Source organism: Protopterus annectens, chromosome 11.part0 (assembly GCF_019279795.1).
Source record: "Protopterus annectens isolate FY-2018-M chromosome 11.part0, PAN1.0, whole genome shotgun sequence".
Taxonomy (NCBI): domain Eukaryota; kingdom Metazoa; phylum Chordata; order Ceratodontiformes; family Protopteridae; genus Protopterus; species Protopterus annectens.
The window spans coordinates 569,450,260-569,470,470 of NC_056745.1; the positions used below are offsets into that span (position 1 = coordinate 569,450,260).

At 42.2% G+C, this 20,211-nt stretch overlaps 1 protein-coding gene across 1 annotated transcript in view; it reads left to right on the forward strand.

Annotated features, from left to right (window-relative positions):
• The window catches only part of OTOGL (otogelin like), a 3,472,886-nt gene that overhangs the window by 2,246,400 nt on the left and 1,206,275 nt on the right, over nucleotides 1-20,211 (forward strand). The window contains exon 35 of the mRNA XM_044088067.1: nucleotides 5,639-5,718. Within this exon, the coding sequence (XP_043944002.1) occupies nucleotides 5,639-5,718 (80 nt within the window). The remainder of the gene's footprint in view (nucleotides 1-5,638; nucleotides 5,719-20,211) is intronic.

Here is a 20,211-nt window from a genome sequence, read left to right on the forward strand (position 1 = left end):
CCAAGGCGAATGGACCAATTTGGAGTACAATCTGCACATCAATGTTCTAGAGTTGAGGGCAGTGTTTCTAGCGTTGCAACACTTTGCTCCCCTTCTTCCTCTAGGAAATATTGCAGTTCAGACGGACAACATGTCGGTAGTCTGGTACATAAATAAGCAAGGGGGAACCAAGTCCTATCAGCTATGCAGAGAGGCCATGAGAATCTGGCAGTGGGCAGAGTCCACGGGTCGCTTTCTAATAGCAACGCACATCCCGGGGTCATCCAACGTCATAGCCGACAGGCTGAGCAGAGCAATTCTGTTACCGCACGAGTGGTCCCTAAAACAGTCAGTGGCGAAAAGGATTTTTCGCATGTGGGGCCAGCCTTCCTGTGATCTGTTTGCGTCTCCAATGAACGCCAAATGCAGGAGCTACTTTGCCCTATTACCCCCTCCAGGGGAAGTCCCCAGGGACGCACTGATTCACGATTGGCCCCCGGGACTCCTTTACGCATTTCCTCCATTTCCCCTGATATCGAAGTTTCTCCAGAAAGCCAGAAACCTTCACAGGACAATATTCCTCATTGCCGCATTCTGGCCTCGTCAAATTTGGTTTCCCTTCCTGAAGACACACTGCATTCGGGAACCCTGGATTCTGGACCCAGAGCCAGATCTATTGACTCACTCGTCAGGGGTTCCCCATCCCGCGCTCTTGTCCCTCCATCTAGCAGCTTGGTTGCTCCAATTCCCAACTTAGCCAGGTCTGATCTTCTTTCGCCAGCAGTTCAGAATATATTGGTGGCTTCTCATAAAGCTTCCACTACTAAAACATATTCTAGTAAATGGAAGCGATTTGTATTCTGGGCGAATACACAGCAAGTGGATCCTTTTATAGCTCATTTGAATAAAATATTAGAGTTTTTAACGGACTTATTCCATCAGGGTGCTTCTCCTGCTACACTAAGGGTTCAATTGGCTGCCATTTCAAATTTCCATGTGGAAGAAGGTGGGGCTCCTGTTATGGCCTACAGACTTTGCAAAGCCTTTTTAAAAGGGGTTTTTCATATTAGACCACCAGTCAGATCTCCTACGTCACCTTGGAGTCTAAACTTGTTGTTATCTAAATTAATGTTGCCCCCCCTTTGAACCTGCCTCTTTTTGCCCATTAAAATTTTTGTCCTGGAAGACTCTCTTTTGGTAGCCATTACTTCCGCTAGGCAGTATCTGAACTTCAGGCTCTCTCCATCAAGCACCCTTATTTGATCTTTCACTCTGACAGAGTTTCTCTTCGAACTAATTCATCCTTCCTCCCTAAAGTGTGTTCTATTAACAATATTAATCAGTCCATTGAATTACCCACTTTCTTCAAAAATCACTCCAACAAGATGGAGTATATGTTGCACAAATTAGATGTACACAGACAACTAAGATTTTACTTGGATAGAACAAAAGATCACAGAAAACTGATCAACTTTTTGTGGCCTTTGCTGATAGCAGGAAAGGACTAGCGGTTACCAAAAGAACTCTTTCTAAGTGGCTAACGGATTGTATAATCTATGTCTATGATTCCTCAAATCTAACTCTCTCACACAAACCCAAAGGACATTCCACAAGGTCAGTGTCTACATCTCTGGCTCATGCAGCCCGCCTACCCCTAGACGCTATTTGTGCGGCTGCTACTTGGTCTAAGCCACATACATTCATTTCTCATTATAAGGTAGACAAGGCTTCTAGGGACAGGGCAACCTTTGGTTCCACTGTGCTCAAGAACGTCCTTCCGTGAGTTCCTCAGGAACAAGGAGCTAGGACGCTACCCATGTGTAAGAACAAGCGAGATTGAACACTATCACATATAGAAGTTATGTCCTTACCATAACGTTCCATGTGGAGTGTTCATCTCGCCTTTGTTCTTACATTCCCACCCTCGCGCCCTTAAGAAGAACGTTCTTTGATGCCTGGCGGGAGCATTCTGCTACTGCTTTGCAGATGTTGTGTACATAGTTGGCATATATATATATATATATATATATATATATATATATATATATATATATATGTCTATTTGTTCTTTTATATATATAGTTATGTATAGACTCTTATTTCTGTGCATATGTGATGTAAGCATGAATGTGCTCTCTCTGGAGATTGGTTTGCTTGCAAACTAGATCTGAGGTAAAGGCAGAGGGGGATTGTGGGTATTAGATTGTCTCGAGCTTCTTCTCGATTCAGAGCTTGCAAGAGGCCGGCACGGAGCCGAAGATCGGCTCCGAACCCATGTGTAAGAACAAAGGCGAGATGAACACTCCACATGGAACGTTATGGTAAGGACATAACTTCTATTTATATGAATATTTAAAAATGAAGGTGAAGAAAGTACTGATATGAGAGAAATATTTACAGAAGACAGAGTAAGGCACAAAAAAGAAAGAAAGATGGAAGAAGTTAAAAATATTCAGAAATGTGACTTAAGAATGGCTTTAGTATATGATGGATGTAAAAATGTAAAATATTGTACTATTTTAACTGATAAAAATTCTTGAATGAAAAACAAAATTTGCAATTTCCAGAAAATATGGGAGAAAGAACTATTGTAGGGTATGGACAAGGAAGAGTGCTTTGGGGTGCCACTTTTGTTTAATAATGTGAAACATAAGTATTTCATATAACACTAAGGGATCCAAGAAGAAGAATGTTAATAGCAAATTGCAGAAAAAGAGTAAGAGATGTTATAATAATTATTTAAATTTTAGAATAATAGAATAAATATATGTGTGCACTGATATCAAAGTAAGGATGAATCTTTTTTTTAAAGAAATTAGTAATATGCACTTCCCTAATGTGGATATTGTGACAGCAGGTGATTTTTAAAAGTGATGTGTAGGTAAGAAAAAAGATTGCCTGTGATGTGAAGAACTGTACTATACTATACTTTTTTCTAGATGTTTTTGCCGCTGTTCCTGTCAGCCACAAAACTTATCTCTTTAGAACTCTGCCCTTTCATTTTCTGACTGGAGAATTACTGCAGTATAGTACAGGAGTGAGCACCAACCTGTACAACTATTATACTGATAACCATGAGAGTTGCATGGAACCTCATCTGAAACCCAGCAGTGAAAGCTTTGTTTGGTCTAAGTCCATCCTATAAACAGGGGCATGAGCTAGGTGTGTCACTGTAGGGAATCATATTGCTTACCGCCTGTGAATGTACACTGCTAAACACTTGCTAATGAAAACTACTACCAGGTGGTGACTTGCTGAACTGAAAGTTCGCTGTCAGGACACACATCATGGTGTTACCCATCCTTTAAAGGATGCTAGCTTTCTACATCCTATGCCACTTCTCTCTCTCTCCAGAGTGGACACACCCATCCTGTCCTGCAAGGTCTGCCAAGAACCTAAGCTACTAATCAGACTAACTTCATCTGGACTGTAGTCAGGTCTTTATCCCCCTACACCACTAAAGCTAGCTAAAAAAGTATATACTATGCAATGCACAGTTAAAACAGGGAAAGAAAATAGGCTATACTTAAAGAAAGGATGTTTGAAGATGGAAATATATTTTTTCATGCAAATGATATTAAACAAGTGGCTGGTAATACATAAATTGCTAGCTTTTATGATCATAAAGCTATCCTGACAGTATTCTGTGACTATGAAGATGTTATTAAAGAAAAGAGAGGCATTAAGATATATTTAGGGATGGTATGATACCGTAACATAAATGTTGGACAGAATGGTGGAGAAATAAACAGGTTTTCTATAGAAATAAATAGAGAATTGTAGAAGAGTAGAAGAGATGACTACTTTGGAAAGATGGCAGAAAATGGAAAAATGTTTAAGAAAGGAGAAAGAAATGTATGAACAATCAAAATCAAGATAAAAGATTTATAAACCAGGCAAAAATATTTAATGAGTTGGAGGAAAGAAGAAGCAACAATGTATTGAGCGAAAATGTAATGATGGATGAAGGTGAAACACAGGAAATAAGGTATGCGAAGGTGAGTTTGTTAGATGTCTAGGAGGATATTTAGGGAAAATAATGAAGTATGTTCGAATAATAAAGAAAAAGCAGTTGAATGGGCATTACAGAAACTGGAAAAGCTGTTAAAATGTTTCTACAAAAGGAAATTCCAGTAGAATAGTTGGATGCAACAGTTAAAGTTGGAAGGCTACAGAGTGCATGAGTATGTTTTGTTGGAGTATGATTTTTATTAAGAACTGAAGACTGAAAAAAACAATGATCTTTTTAGAAGTGATAAATGAATGGTTTATGATGGTTTAAGGGATGATGAAATAGATACAGGAACAGTGAAATTTAGTGGGGAAAGAGGAGAAAGATATACACTAATAATATTATGCAACATAGATTTTAAAATTGAAAATTAAAATGTTATGAAATAAAACGGAAATTGTTATGAACCTCTTGTTAAAGGAAAGAGTAGGGATATTCAGCATGAATGGAAGGAACATGAAGGCTGTACTGATAGACGGTTGATACTATAAATACAAGAGAGATGGAAACTGCAGTAGAAGTATATGATATAATGAAACCTTTAATGCTCATCCATGAGCCCCTCCTGTCTCACTGCCCCTTCTCCAAGGGATAGTGTCAGTTTCAGTGTGTGTGTGTGTGTGTGTGTGTGTGTGTGTGTGTGTGTGTGTGTGTGTGTGTGTGTGTGTGTGTGTGTGTGTGTGTGTGTGTGTGTGTGTGTGTGTGTGTGTGGCTTCTCCTCCTCTCCCACCCATCCTCACTGACAGTACTGTCAAGTATCTGAGATGCTAGTTGAGCTCAGGTTTCTTGAGCTGTAGTCAAGAACTTGTCCTTCTTTCCAGAATTACAAATAAGTAATTTTTGATTTTTTTTAATTTAAGGTCAAGTATTCAGTGGAGAATTACCATATCTAACTGATTGCTTCTTGAAGACTAGAGTGAAGATTTTATTCAAATAAATATTTTTAATCTGTTATAATCATGGTTATAGTAGCTTTCTTTCAAAAATCCACGACCATCATCAACCACCCTTTTCCCATTTTTACATGGGATTGAAGCGATAGCATTGTTGCCTCACAGCAAGAGGTTCTCCCATTCGATTCTCAGCTGGAGTGCGGGGAGTACCTTCTGTGTGGAGTCTGCATGTCCTCCCCATGGTTGGGTGGGCATTCGAAAGACATGCGTAAATGGGCATGCCTTCGTTGAAGGTTGAACGTTGAGCTGGCACCTCAGCATTCGTCAAAATCTACTGCCAATCATTAGCGGACCGGAGTTCCGCTGTGGCAACCCCTAACCAGGAAAAGCCAAAAGACAACAACAACAACAACATAGGATCGGAGTGTCATATCAACATTAATAAATGTGACCAAATCACTTAAAGCCAATGCTTACACTGCCCAGTGACTAACCCTGACATGATTTATTTCTCAAATAAAGTAAGCGCTATGCATTGCTCTGTCCATTTGGATTGTTTTATATTTCATTTTGCTTGAAACTTTTCTAATGATTGTACAATATCAGTAGAGTGACATATGTTTTGAGCTGATGATGTATATGCTTTAAGTAGCAAGATAATATAATATTGTTCCTTAGGTGTATTGTTAAGAATGTAAACTTTTATTGTGTTTTATAATCTGAACTCAATTTTTCAAATTGTTGTTTTCAAAAGGGTTGAAGGCTGTTTTCCTTATTGTCCCAAAAGCATGATTCTGGACGAGGTCACACTTAGATGTGTTTACCCAGAAGACTGTGAGTACACATATTAGTATTTGTTGATCGTATTCTTCTGTATGTTCATCTTCTTTTTATTTTGTAATAACTGAAGATCAAGGAGGAATATTTAGCGTTGATTGGACAATGCACTATAAATAAACCATTTTCAGGCTCCTTCTGTGTGCAATACAAAAGAAGAAAATGAATAGCAATCTATGACAGACTGGCGATATATACTAATATATTAAAATAAAACACAAGTATTCAGGAAGTAAGCTAGGCACACATATTAACTCTACATGCTAATAGCTATTTATTTATCTAGATAGCTAGATATAGATGGATAGATAACTAGATATGCAGACACACATATGTGTCTATATAGCAGAACTAATTCAACTATACAATAATGAGAAAATATCCATTAGTATTAATAGGACACATAGAGTGAGAAGGATATTCACAACACATACAATATATACCAATGGAGTTTTAGGCTATGCTTAAAGAAAGCCTTATAGTAGTAGTAGTGATAGTAGTAGTAGTAGTGGTAGTGATAGTATTATTAGTAGTAATAGCAGTTTTAGTAGTAGTAGCAGTAGTAATAGGTAGCAGTAGCAGTAGTAGTAATGGTAATACAAGTAGTAGAAGTAGCAGTAGTAATGGTAGTAGGAGTAGTGGTAGCAGCAGTAGCAGTAGTAGTAATGGTAGTAGTAATAGCAGTAGCAGTAGTAATAGTAGTAGTAGCATTAGTAATGGTAGTAGCAGTAGTGGTAGCAGTAGTGGTAGTAAAGTAGTAGTAGCAGTAGTAGTGGTGGTGGTGGTAGTAGTAGTAGTAGTAGTAGAGTTTAATTTATTTATTTTATTTTATTTATTTATTCTTTGCTGACCAGGTTAGTCCATCTAGACCGGTAGCCTCTTTTCAGGGGAGAAATGAAGTTGTATTTTATATTTATATGCCATTTACTTAGTACTTTAGGAGTTGTAGTTATTAAACTAGTGACTCATTGAGAATGCGTTCAGGACATTTTTTTCACTTAGTAAAAAAGTTTTGTTTCCTGTTCTGTTTTTAGACTGTACAGAAATATTTACCATTTAAAGATGGAAGTCATGCAATAATGACCTTATGGCACATTCCATGTCGTTTTGTTTAACTAAGTTCTAATATTTCTGAGATGTGTATGTGATATCTGCAAATGAAAGTATTTTATATTGAGGTCCTTTTATAAAGATGTAAATTAAGAACAGTGACTGAAAGCCAAGAATCGCCTAAAATGTACTGCCATTTCTGTTGATTTTTTTTTCCAGTTTTTTAAACATGAATGCAAGGGTCTGTAAGGTAGTCTGCAAAGTACTTTTCTTGAATATAAAATGTTTTTATATTCTGAGATGTTCAGGGTGATTGATCTGTATCCTCAAGTTCCATAAATAGTTCCTTCCATAAGCATTAGTGATAGTTTGGCTTTGAGGGTTGGAATAAATGTCTCCAAGTTGGGTAGCTCAAGTCCACAACCTTCTGGCAATCAAATCAATTCAGCCAAGGAAATGTGTGATGACTCCTTACGACAGAGAATCTTGTTTTAATATATTTTTATTTTTGTTAATATCACTTTGTCGTGGTATTGCTTTGTTTGTTATACAGTAAACTGTATTTGGGAGAAACAGTGTTTTTAGATTTACTCACCTTAATAATGTTAGTTAATATTTTGGTCTTTTATCTTCTTTTTCCTGCTAATAATTAAGCAAAAGTTTCTTGTTTATGGCTGTGGATAGTATGGTGACTTCATGCTTTCATCTACCTAAGTACTGCTTTCTTTCCCCAAATGGACATCTGGAATGAGTTCCTGCAATTAGGAATACAGCTAATAAGTCTGATATGTTTATCTTTAGGTCACTATTGCTGCAGCATAACATAGTATGGGAAGTATCCTGACAAGGTTATTAGATGCCCATCCAGTATACTAAAACACACTGTATGCCTGTTGAAAAATAGTTTCATAAAATCCCATTGAACAGATAGCTCTAGTTCTTCATCTCATAGAATTCATAGCATTTTCTATTTCTCCACTGAGCTATTCATATATTCTTTCAGTTTGACTACTTAAGCTGGAATTCTCACAAATGCTAGTAATAATTTAAAACTAAAACAGTTATCAACTAATATAGCACTGTAATCTGAATATGCTTTAGTTATTATAACCTGTAGCTCGAGCACACACAAGGAGCACCGAACACGATGTAAACTAGCAGTAGTTTATTAACACACCAAAAATATTACTACTGCTGGTTTACATCGTGTTTGTTGCTCCTTGTGTGTGCTCGAGCTACAGATTGTTTGGGTCTTTTTAGCACACCGTTCCTTGGATTTTGTGTTTTAGTTATTATAAGCATTTTTTTTGAATGAAGACTAAACTGCTCCTAGTTTATCCTATTACTGTTCTCTAGCTTTTTGCAGGAATTGATGGCTGAATCCAGTTTCTGCTTCTTTTTGTAGTAATCATGGATTGTGTAGTTGTTTTTTTTTTTTTTTTATGGGGGAGGGTATTTTGATTATTCATCCATTAAGGAAAGCAAGTGAGGGCAAATATAAAAATAGCTAATGTGAAATTACCACTTATATACATCTCAGGTGTCCTGATTTTGCCTCATATTTTTTCCCTGTTCTTCTACAATTTTTCAATAAATGATAATTTAGTGGAGATTAATCAGTCAATAATGCCAGATAGTAGCATTTCTGTTTCTTATTGTTCAATAAAAGCCATGTTGTTCTACTAGTGTTTTAAGTGAATTAGAGTTAGATTTACACTTATCCCTTATTTTAAGACTTTGCTCCCAATTCTTTCTGGCTTTATCCATGACTTGTGAATAAAGAAGTTGAAAGCTGTGACCAGTCTTGCATTTCATTATGTAGTTTGCCGAAATTAACTTGTTTTTAAGTTATTCATGTTATCATTTAAAAGCATATGTTTATTAAAACAAATTGTGTGTCAGAAGTCAGAAATGTCAGTAAGTCTTGCTAAAACTTGCTTTTATAATTATTTTATGGCTTCACTTCATGATATGTATATTGCCATAAAACACATGCTTGGGTTTTCTAAAGTATGGTTTGAAAGTACCTGTTGATAATTATTATTATTTGATAAGAGAAAAATGCGTTTGTGTGTGCCTCAGACGTGCCTACTGGGTGCATTCATGACTGGGTGTAAGACAATGCTTACAAAATAATATTTTGTTCATCCGCTCAATTCATTCTTTGTCTGATAGCCACTTATCATATCCAACATGAATCAGCCTGTTTGTGTTAGATAGCCAGTGATCTGTAAGACTGTTGATTCTTTTTCATGTGTTTAAGCTAGAATTGTTATGAACAGGGTTTGAATACAGTGGTTTTAACATACCTTTTGTGATGGGAATTACTGTTTATGCCTCCCAGAGACTAGGGAATGATCTCATGGATAGACACAGATTAATTATGTACATGGGAAGATGTATATAATTATATTATAGGCTTTTACAACTGTGGATGAAGCCCTACATGGCTGCACAAGAGGTGTGCTTGAGCAGTTTATGTGCTATTTACAAGTAAATAGGTGTAAAGGAGAAGTTGGGTATTACAGTCCCAGTTTGTAGTTCTGCTTACGAATGTGTGGGATTCCATTTAAAGCTGATATAGCTGAAGTTTCATCTAAGAAGTCAGGTTCTGCTATGCAGGGTGAATCAGTTCAGATTATCACTGCCTGCGTGGAAAGAAATGGCAAGAAGTGGTAAACCTCCTAACAGCTAGTTTATTCCTTTTAAAAGTTTTCTGGGGGTTTCATGGAGTTAATTTTCTTTTTTAATTTGGGAAAACTCTCATAGCAGAGTTGATTTCCTTTCTGTATGAGTTACATGTATTCCAGTTTTTTTTTCTACAGTGCAACTAAACAGAGATGGCCAGGCCCCTTTCCATGGTTAGTCATGTACAGGATATTGATGAAAAGACAATGAGACAGCTGGTGTTTTACCTTCCATGTTTTGATGAAAATCTATCTTGGTGCTGGATGTTTGGCATAGATAGATGGAGGTCTGACTCTAACATAGCCAACCTAGGTTTGATTAGTAGATCAAGTGCTGGAAGAACCAGTTGTTGGGAATGAATGAAGACAGTACCTGCTAATGTCAACAGGGAAGGAGGTAAGGACTTTAACACAGAATACATCTCACTCACTACTGCATCCTTGGTGAAGACCTAAGACTTATTTGCAGTCATCTGTCCAAAGGAGAGTAGGATTATGTGACGAGATATATCACTTGCAGAAATGAGTGACTGTCCCACTCTACACCCATTGTATGCCTGCCCCAGACTGGTTATATGGCCTATAAGGGCATGTTAGTATGCAAGAAAAAAAATCCTGATGGCTGCCTGTATAATTGGCTCTGTTGATAACAAATGTGTTTGAAAGGATAACACAAACCGTGGTCATGCTGTCCATACATTATGCCTCAGTCTCACTAAGGCACTTGATATCATACCCTATGCTAATATAATAAACCTGCTAATTGTGCTCCAAATTGAACCCTGTGTGTGACATGCATGGTAAGTTGGTTGAAGGACAGAGCCCACACAGTTAGGGTTTAGATGCATCCTCAGAGAGTATGAAGTTGGTCAGTGGGTTCATCTGAGTTCTGTACTGGGATCTCTGCTATTCTGCATCTACTTCTCAGAACTCCAAATCACAAGTGAGGATCTCAGATTAACCAGGTTTGTGGATGATTATAAACTGAGTGTCATCCTGAAGTTCCACTCTTACAATTGTTAATAATTTCTGCTCAAATATCGGGCTCAAATTAAGTGCTAAGAAGTAAAATGTATTTTGTAAGCAAAACCTTTCTCAAGCTGATAGCATAGACAACATCCAACTTCAAAATGAGAGTCCTGTGACAGACCGTGGAACATAGGTAGATAATTCCCTCTCGTTTTGTTCATCATGTTGCAACTGTGATTAGGAAGTCATTCTGCTTGGCACACCTAATCACAAAACAATATTGTCTACAGGTAAATAAGTCCTTATCGCCCTTGTATTCTACATTGATTAAGCCTTTCATGGAATAGAATGTAATGCCTCCTTTAGGATGTATCTGATTAGACATATCAAACAACTGTAAAAACCCATAGATTCCTAACTGAACAAGATAATGGGCTTAAAAGCTGAGCTTCCACGAGAGACTGGAAGGGTGTTACTGTTTTTAGTATTGTATGGATTCCTTAAGGGTGATCTGTGCCTTGCCTTCCCAGCCATTAAACATCCAGTAGACTGAGACCTCTTAGATCCCCACAAATCAAACAGTCCTACAAATATGAAGTCCAGCAATTTAAATCTACATCAACTAAACAGACAAAGTCAAGGTTAAGAGATAGATCTAAAGTAGGAGAATTCATTTGTCAGCAAGCTGTGGGTATGGATCCGATATCGGATCCGAACCGGCATGGTTTATCCAGCTATGGATCCGAGCTCCTAGCTCCTCCCCTCACCCATAATGCCCTGCTCTCCCTACATGACCTCAGATCTAGTTTGCCGCGCATGGTGAAGGCTGGGTCGTCAGAGCTCCAAAAGCTAAGTCTTAGTATTCTTATTTAAGGGTTTTAAAACTTTTAAAACTTTTAAAACTTTTAAGTTGTGTGAAAGTTATAGGTTTCCCTTCTGTTTATATCTTTTTTAGGTTAATTTAATATAGTTTTTACCCTCCCCTCGCTGGTTCGTAGTTGGTGTGTGTGTGTGTGTGTGTGTGTGTGTGTGTGTGTGTGTGTGTGTGTGTGTGTGTGTGTGTGTGTGTTTCTTTTTGGGGCCTTTGTGTGAGTGTTTTAGTTTATTTTATTGTTACTATTTAAAAAAAAAAAAAAAAAAATAGTGATGTCTGAGGCCCCAAAGGCTGTTTTTTCAAAGTGCTCCAAGTGTGGCCATAAGCTTTCCCCTGCTGATGGCCACACTCAGTGCATTCGATGCCTTGGGGTTGAACACCTCACTTCAGGGTGTTCAATCTGTGCAGGGTTCAACCCCAGGGCATTGAAGGAGCGGAGGTCAAAGCTGGTCTTGGCAGGACTCTTGCCCCCAGACTCGGCTTCGGCCCCCTCCCCCTTGGTGGTCACTGCTTCGGCAGTCCCTGCCTTGCCTGCTCCCCCTCCTCCACCCGGGATTCAAACTCCCGCCAAAGGGTCGGAGGAGACGTATGCCAGGAAAAGGACCGGAGAGAAGCACCACAAGCGGCGGCCGAGACCTCCGTTCGCCCCGCCGCTAAGCGGCTTCTCCTCCAGCCTCTCTGGCTGCTGGCTCTCCCCCTCCTCGGCTCCGGTCCCTGTGCTTTTCACCGGAGCCTGAGGATGAGGAGACCCGACCTCCTTCGAGGCTATCGAGGCGGCACTCAAGGCCTACCTCGGTAGCCTCGTCGAGGTCTACTTAGAGCTTCTCCAATGCTGATCTGGACCGGATGATGCGAAGGTTCATCCAGGCCCAGATGCAGATGGGAGTGCTCCTGCCTCCTGAGCTCGACCCCCTTTTTTAAGCCCATTGCTCCTTCTCCGACCCGCTACCCGGGTTCGGAGCGCTCGGAGCCGCAGGTCGTTCGGTGCCGTCAGTACTGGGTACTTCAGATCCGACCCTGCCCTCGAGTCTGTCGGATCCGACCTCTCAGAGCCTTGGCCCGAGCTTCAGATCCGAGGGACTCAGTGTGCCTTCGGCGCCATCCTTGTCGGAGCAAACTGGTCCCTCGGCTCTGAGGGGCTCGGCGCCGGCTCCGATCCGCTCATCGGATCTGAGGGGGAGCCAACTTTCGGATCCTATTGTCGAGGCTGGCTCCCCCTCGGCTTTTGATGTAGTGGAGAGGGCTCTGTTGAGGGCATCCGGACCCCCGGCCCTTGCTTCGGCTCCGTCCCACACTCCATCTGCTCTGGGCCAGGCTTCCATCACCCGGCCACTGGGACAGCCTGCTTCACTGCCCCAAGCAGTTCCTGTGGTTCTGGACATTGCTGGTGAGGGCTACTCGGACAACCCCCCCGAGGAAGCACCTCGCAAGCATTCATGTAAGAGGAGGCACATAGACTCCCCCAAGTCTTTGACCGAAGACACTGACTTGGAGGAAGGGGAAGGCTCCCCAAGATCACCCCCTGAGGATGTCTCCTTCGGAGACATCATGGAAATGTTACGGATTAGAGGTGGGTGGTCTGCCCCAAAGTCTTCCTTGGACGAGTCAGTGTTCTTGGAGGCATTTGAAGTGAGCCTGTCTACCTCTTGGGTGTCCCCTCCTGCTGACCCCCTGGTGGACCTTATTACCACCAGGGCGTGGAAGGACCCAGACACCGTGGAGCCAATCCCTAAGAGGCCCGACAGGATCCTTAGCCCCCCTGCTGACCATGCCCACTGGAGCAAGGGTCCCCCGGTAGATGCCATGTTGTTGGCAGCAGCCACTAAGAGGGAACTCACCCAGGGGAGTCCCTCAGTCCATCCCCCGAGCAAGGAGTCTCGGATGATGGACCGTTTGGGGAAGCGAATCTTTAGTTCAGCGACGTTCTCAGTGAGGGCGCTCAACTATTTGGCACACGTCATTAGGATGCAGCGTGATCTTATCAAGGAATATGCTGCATCCCCCCCAGAGTCCATATTGGAGGAGGACAAACTTATGCACTCCACCCGTATGGCCACTCTTCGTTCTGTGACTAACACCTCTATGCAGTTACTTTCCCACGCTACCGAGGGAGCGGCTAGAGCTGTAGGAGTGGGCCTAGTCACAAGACAGCAGGCCTGGCTCCGCCACTGCGATTTTACGGAGCCCTTCAATGTGTCATTCGCGAATGCCCCCTTTGACGGTTCTGCCCTTTTTGGCAAGACGGTTCGCGATACCTTGGTTCAGAGCGAGAAGGACGGGAAGACACTGTCTGCCGTCGGAGTCCGCTTCTCTGTGCCTCAGAGGTCCTATTCTAGGAACCAAAAGGGCCAGAAGAAGATGTGGTTCCGGAAGTCGCAGCATTCCCAACCCGCTCCGGACAACCAGTCCTTCCGCGGCAGAGGAGGACAGGGAGGACGCCGCCCTAGGGGCAGAGGGGCTCCCAGGAACTTTGGGTCCAGGGAACCTTTCTCTGAACGGCTCACGCAGCAACCCTGAGGGGTTGCCCGAATGCTCCACTCTGGAGGCAGTCGGGGGACCTTTCTCGGAGCACCTAGCGGCGTGGGAGTCCATTACATCGGACTGCTGGGTACTCCGGATTATATCCAGAGGTTACAAGATCCCCTTTCTTCATGTCCCAAAGTTAAAAATCCTCCCCGATGTTCCACCCAATCAGAGGGAGGCCGCTTCAGCAGAAATTGGCCATCTGCTGAGAAAAAGAGCCATCCAGCCCGTCACCCCAGACCAGATTGGATCAGGGTTCTACTCCAGGTTCTTTTTAGTGCCAAAAAAGACGGGGGACCTAAGACCCATTCTAGACCTGTCCCTGTTGAACCTGTCAGTTCCCAAAGAGAAGTTCTGGATGGTCACTTTGCAGTCCATCCTCCCCCTTCTAGGGGAGAATCACTGGATGTGCTCTATAGACCTCAAGGACACGTACTACCACATTCTGATGGACAGACGATCCAGGTTTCTTCGCTTCTGGCTGGGAGCCAGTCACTACCAGTTCAGGGTCCTTCCCTTTGGTCTCACCACAGCCCCCAGGGTGTTCACCGAAGTGTTAGCAGTGGTTGCGGCCCACCTGAGGCTTCAGGGGGTGCAGGTCTTTCCGTACCTAGACAACTGGCTTCTCACCACCCCATCAAGGCATCTACTCTCTTTGGCAAGAGACTCCTTCCTTCTTCTAGCTCCCAAGCTAGGCATCACGGTAAACATAGAAAAGTCCAACCTGGTCCCTACTCAAACAATAGAATTTATAGGAGCCAGGTTAGACACGAGAAATTTAAGAGCCTTTCTCACAACCGACAGGATTCGGAATCTGCGACTCCAGGTGCGGGCCATCCTTCACTCCAGCTCAACACCTGTGGAATTGATCCTGAGGGCGCTAGGGTCTATGGCGGCAGCGATTACTCTTCTTCCCCATGCCCGCTTGAACATGCGGGTGCTTCAATGGACACTTCAGGTGCAATGGTCATTTCTCTCCCTCCCCCTGTATCATCCCATTGCAATCATCAAGGCTTGCAAGCGGTCTCTCTTGTGGTGGCTCCATTCTCCGGACCTCCACAGGGGCCACCCCTTTTGTGCATCTCCCCCTCTCGCCACAGTGACCATGGACGCTTCCCGCCTCGGGTGGGGGGGGCATATTGCGGGCCGAATGGTCCAAGGCACGTGGAGCGATTCAGAGACCTCCCTGCATATCAATGTTCTGGAAATGAGGGCGGTGCTCTTGGCGTTGCAAGCACTTCAGGCCCTCCTTCCCCTGGGAACAATTGTGATTCAATCAGACAACATGTCGGTGGTCTGGTACATCAACAAACAGGGGGGAACCAGGTCTTACTCTTTATGTCGAGAAGCCATGAGAGTGTGGGAATGGGTGATCTCCACCAACCGCTTTCTCATCGCAACGCATATTCCGGGTCGGACCAACATCCTAGCGGACAAGCTCAGTTGCACCATTCTCTCCCTGTATGAGTGGTCTCTCAATTCTCAAGTAGTGAAACGTATCTTCGCACAGTGGGGGACTCCCTGTTGCGATCTCTTTGCTTCTTCTTTAAATGCCAAGTGCGACAGTTTTTTCGCTCTAATCCCCCCTCCAGGGGATTCTCCGAGAGACACTCTGGTGCATGCTTGGCCTCCCGGTCTTCTTTACGCATACCCCCCTCTACCTCTGATGCTACAAGTACTTCAGAAAGCCTCTCGGTTGGGGTGCAGAATAATCCTCATTGCCCTGTTCTGGCCTCGACAGATCTGTTTCCCTTACCTAAGTTCTCATTCAGTGAATCCACCTTGGATTCTAGATCCCATTCCGGATCTGATATCACAGCCGTCAAACCTGCCAACTCCGAACCTGGACAACCTGAAGTTGACTGCTTGGCTGCTCCAGTTCCAGTCCTAATCAGGACTCCCGGTATCTCATCCCCAGTTAAGGCCATTCTGGTAGCGGCCCACAAGCCCTCTACCAGAAAAATTTACCGCAGTAAATGGAAGCGTTTCTCCATTTGGGCAGAGCGGCAAGGCCTAGATCCTTTCGCGGTTCCCCTTCCTTTGGTTCTAGATTTCCTTACTACTCTCTTTAATGATGGTGCCAGTAGTTCCATGGTCAAAGTTCAGCTGGCGGCCATATCTCATTACCATGTTGGACACGATTCAGGGTCTCTTATGTCGGCTAAGTTATGCAAATCCTTCCTAAAAGGCACCTTTTTGCTCAGACCCCCTGTCAAAGAAACGGTTCCCCCGTGGGATCTTTCCTTGGTACTTCAGGCCTTGACCGCTGCTCCCTTCGAACCTGCGGCCACAGTTGATCTTAAATACTTGTCCTTTAAGACTGCTTTTTTGGTAGCCATTACTTCGGCAAAGAGAGTTTCAGAGCTTCAGGCCCTGTCCATGAAACCGCCTTATTTGATTTTTTCATCCGGACCGGGTGTACCTAAGGATCAATCCCTCCTTTCTTCCTAAAGTAGCTTCGGAAGCTAACATTAATCAGTCCATCAATCTCCCTGTTTTCTTCCCTAAGTATCAAAACAAAGGCGAATACAAGCTGCATTCCTTGGATGTTCACAGGCAGCTTCGTTTTTACCTTCATAGGACAGCTAGTCATAGGCAGTCAGACCAGTTGTTCATTTCTTTTGCCAAATTCAATCTGGGTAAACCAATTTCCAAAGTTTCTTTGTCACGCTGGAATTTCTCAGTGTATTCTGTTGGCGTACCAAGCCTCTGGGAGGCCCGCACAGGAGGGAGTCCATGCTCATTCGACCCGGTCTGTCTCTACTTCAGCGGCCTTTAAGTCTAGGGTTCCTCTGGATGACATTTGTTCAGCAGCCACTTGGGCTTCATCTCATACCTTTATTACTCATTACAAGCTGGACGTCACTTCTAGAGGTAGAGCATCCTTTGGCTCCGCGGTGTTCCGGAATATCCTTCCATGATGGCCACCCAAGATTCAGGTAGCTGGGGACTCTGTCCCACAGGTTGCTGACAAATGAATTCTCCTACTTCAGATTTAGAAGTTATGTACTGACCATAACATTCCATCTGAGTAGGTGGATTCATTTGTCTGCAACCATCCCGCCTTCCTATCCCCCTGGCCTTGTCAGTTTCCTGCATAGGGTGTGTTACCCTTTGGTTAGGGTAGTTGGTGCAGGGCAAACTCGATCTGAGGTCATGTAGGGAGAGCAGGGCATTATGGGTGAGGGGAGGAGCTAGGAGCTCGGATCCATAGCTGGATAAACCATGCCGGTTCGGATCCGATATCGGATCCATACCCACAGGTTGCAGACAAATGAATCCACCTACTCAGATGGAACGTTATGGTAAGTACATAACTTCTAAATTTGTCACACAGTGCCTACAAAACAGACTTCCACTTCAAATTAAGCAGTGTGTGATATATTATCTTCCTTCAAATCAGAGCTAAATAACCGCATGGTTATTCCCATACTCATCCTTGGTCTAACTGGCCTGTCCCTCCTTGAAAATGGAGATCTAAAGGAGGATACTGCTAAGGCATAAATCACAACTTAGACCCTATTGCTGTGTATTTCCTATGATCCAAAGTGATGAAACAGCAAAGGTCAATTTGATCAACCAAATGATCATCTGGTATGAACAGCTCCTAACCCCTAAAAAAGGAAATATAAGTCTTTTAATGAGACACATTACAATTATTTTGTAAGAGAAAGGGGGACTAAACTATACTGGCTAAGTCTGTTAAAACCCCATCTCATATCCTCTACAGAACTTATAGAAAGAATAAAGTGATACAGGAAATTTAGTTTTTTGGCATTAAAACTGATAAGGACAGCAAACTGGTCACTTAGGAAGGGCTATTCTGGTTGTGTTGCGCTGATGAGTGTGTTGCCCAAGATGCAAACTAGGGTGAAAGTTAAGTTGATGACAAGTAGGTGATGAGACAAACTGATGCAGATCCTAATATGTTCTTGAGGGTCTATATTAAATCAGCGAATGCTTAAAAAAGCGAATGCTGATTTATCAACCCCATGTAAGCGAAAGCTTACAATCCCAAACACTTAGAACAGCAATTTTTTTTTCCAAGGGAAAAAAATCGCTGTTCCAAAAAAAAAAAACCTTTAAAACATTACATAACGTGTGTGTGGGGGGTGACCCCCCAATGTGGGAAACTGTGCCCCCCACATCCACCCTACTTAAATATACCAACTCCGAGATCACAGAAGGAATGCATCTTCGATCATATAATAGGAACCCGTTCTTGAAGAAGGTATTTCCACTTCTACATTTTGATGCACCAATAAATATTGCATTATCTAGGATGATAGGTATGAGATTTCATTACTGGATACATTCTCTATTGTTTTTCAGGATTTTTATAAGGATGGCAGCAGCATGTAAAATAAGCCTAAACAAAAAGTCCTGCTTACCAGATGCATTCAATCAACAGCTGATATTTTCTTTTCCCATATGTTCAGTACATGTTAGTTTTTAACTATTTTTTGTAATGTCAAGCCAACCAGTTAGAAAGCTTGCAAAAAGATGTAGGATTAATTTTGTCGTGGCAGTTTGATTCCTTTTTTTAAAGCAGAGTTTTGGTGATGTGGAGATGTTATCATATACTTATGGAAGTGGTTTAGCCCACAGCTGAGCTCCCAAACACAGATATATTCAGACAGCTTCCTTCTAGAAATCTGTTTTCCTCTTTAACAACTATACATCTGGTTATTCTTAGGAATACAAGAATCTGATTCATGCATTGATCCAAGAAGTTCTCAGTTATTCATTAAGCTATGATTTTTTAGTGGGGGCTCATTGTAGAGAGTTTTAATTTATAAGAATGTAGAATCTTGTTAGAAAAAAAGACTGTTCTTTTCAGTTTCCATTTCTGTTCCTGTGAACAGTCACTCTGCTCTGCAGTGGATTATACAGAGTAAACAATGCTCTTTTAGGATCAGTTCAGTACAGCCTCAGTGGTATTATTCTGATGTGGAATATATAAGCAGCAGGGTGTTAGAGCATGCAGGAGTTTTAAGCATTCAGGCTCTATCTTGTAAATTTCGGTGTTTTTTATTTCGAGATTTTAATTTAGAACCATGTACAGGTTTCTATATCTTTTCCAGGAGCATTGTGTACTGTCTAGGAGTAAGAAGGTATAAGACATTACTGTGATAAGATTTTTCATTTTCTGCATATTTAAATAATTCATCATCCTTAACCCCCTTTTCCCATTTTCTACATGAGTTTGTGATGTTGTGTGAAATTTCCCCACCTCTCTTAATTCAATGCCACTCTCCTACCTTCTTTTCAGTCAAATCTGACTGTCACAGATATTTTGTCACACAGTCCATCCATCTGTTTGCTGGACACCCATGCCTCCTCTTGCTACTTCCTATTTTTCTCAAATCCTCTTCACCAGATTGTCTTCTGCTATTCTGCATATATGCCCAAACCATTTTAACCTGATCTGTTTGATCTTCTTTGCAATTGGAGGTACCTTTACCACCTGTGTCCGGCATCTCCATCACCTCTAGCATCTTTAAGTGCTCTGCCTTTAATGCCTAGGTTTCTGTGCCATACATCAGTACTGGTCGCACCACTGTTTGATACACCTTATTTTACAGCTTCTTTGTAATTTCCTGTCATACACTGCTGCTGACACTCTGTCCCAGTTCGCTGCAGCCCTCCTTCCATTCTCCTTAACCACTCAGCCCAGATAATAGAAGCTGTTAATTTCTTCCACTGTCTTTCCTTCTCTTTCAGTTAAAAGCTTCTTCTGATTTCCCCCATTAGCAGTCTTTAAAACTGTTTTATCTGTATTCAGTTTCATGCTATCTGCCTTCAGTTTTGCATTCCACTCCTCTATCCTTTGGTGAAGTTCTTGCTCATAATGTGCCAGTAATGCACCATTGTTTGCATACAGCAACTTTGTTAAGCTGCCCCTTCCACCTGTTTGCTAATGTAGTCCATCACCAATATGAACAGCAGAGCTGAACTCTGATGTATTCCCACTCCCACTGGGAACCCCTGTGTGAGACCAAACAGTGTTTATACTTGAGTCATTGTGTCTTTGTACATAGCCTGCACTAATTCTACCAATGTTTCGAGGACTTTGAACCACCACAGGACTTTCCAAATTAGCTTTCTTTGGATTTTTCATTTACTTTTTCCAAGTCTAGGAATGCCCATTTGGACTATTTCCTCATTTTTAGCTTCTTAGCGTCTCAACTATCTGTCTCACTGCCAATGTCGGGTCAGTTGTGTTGCATTCTAATCTGAATCCAAACTGTTCATTTCCTTTCTTACTTTCTACTACTTTCAATATTCATTTATCAATCACCCTCTTCAGATCTTTCATACAGTGTGGCAGGAGTTTGATACTTCTATACTGCTCACAGCTGTGGATGTCCCCTGTTTTATTTTGCA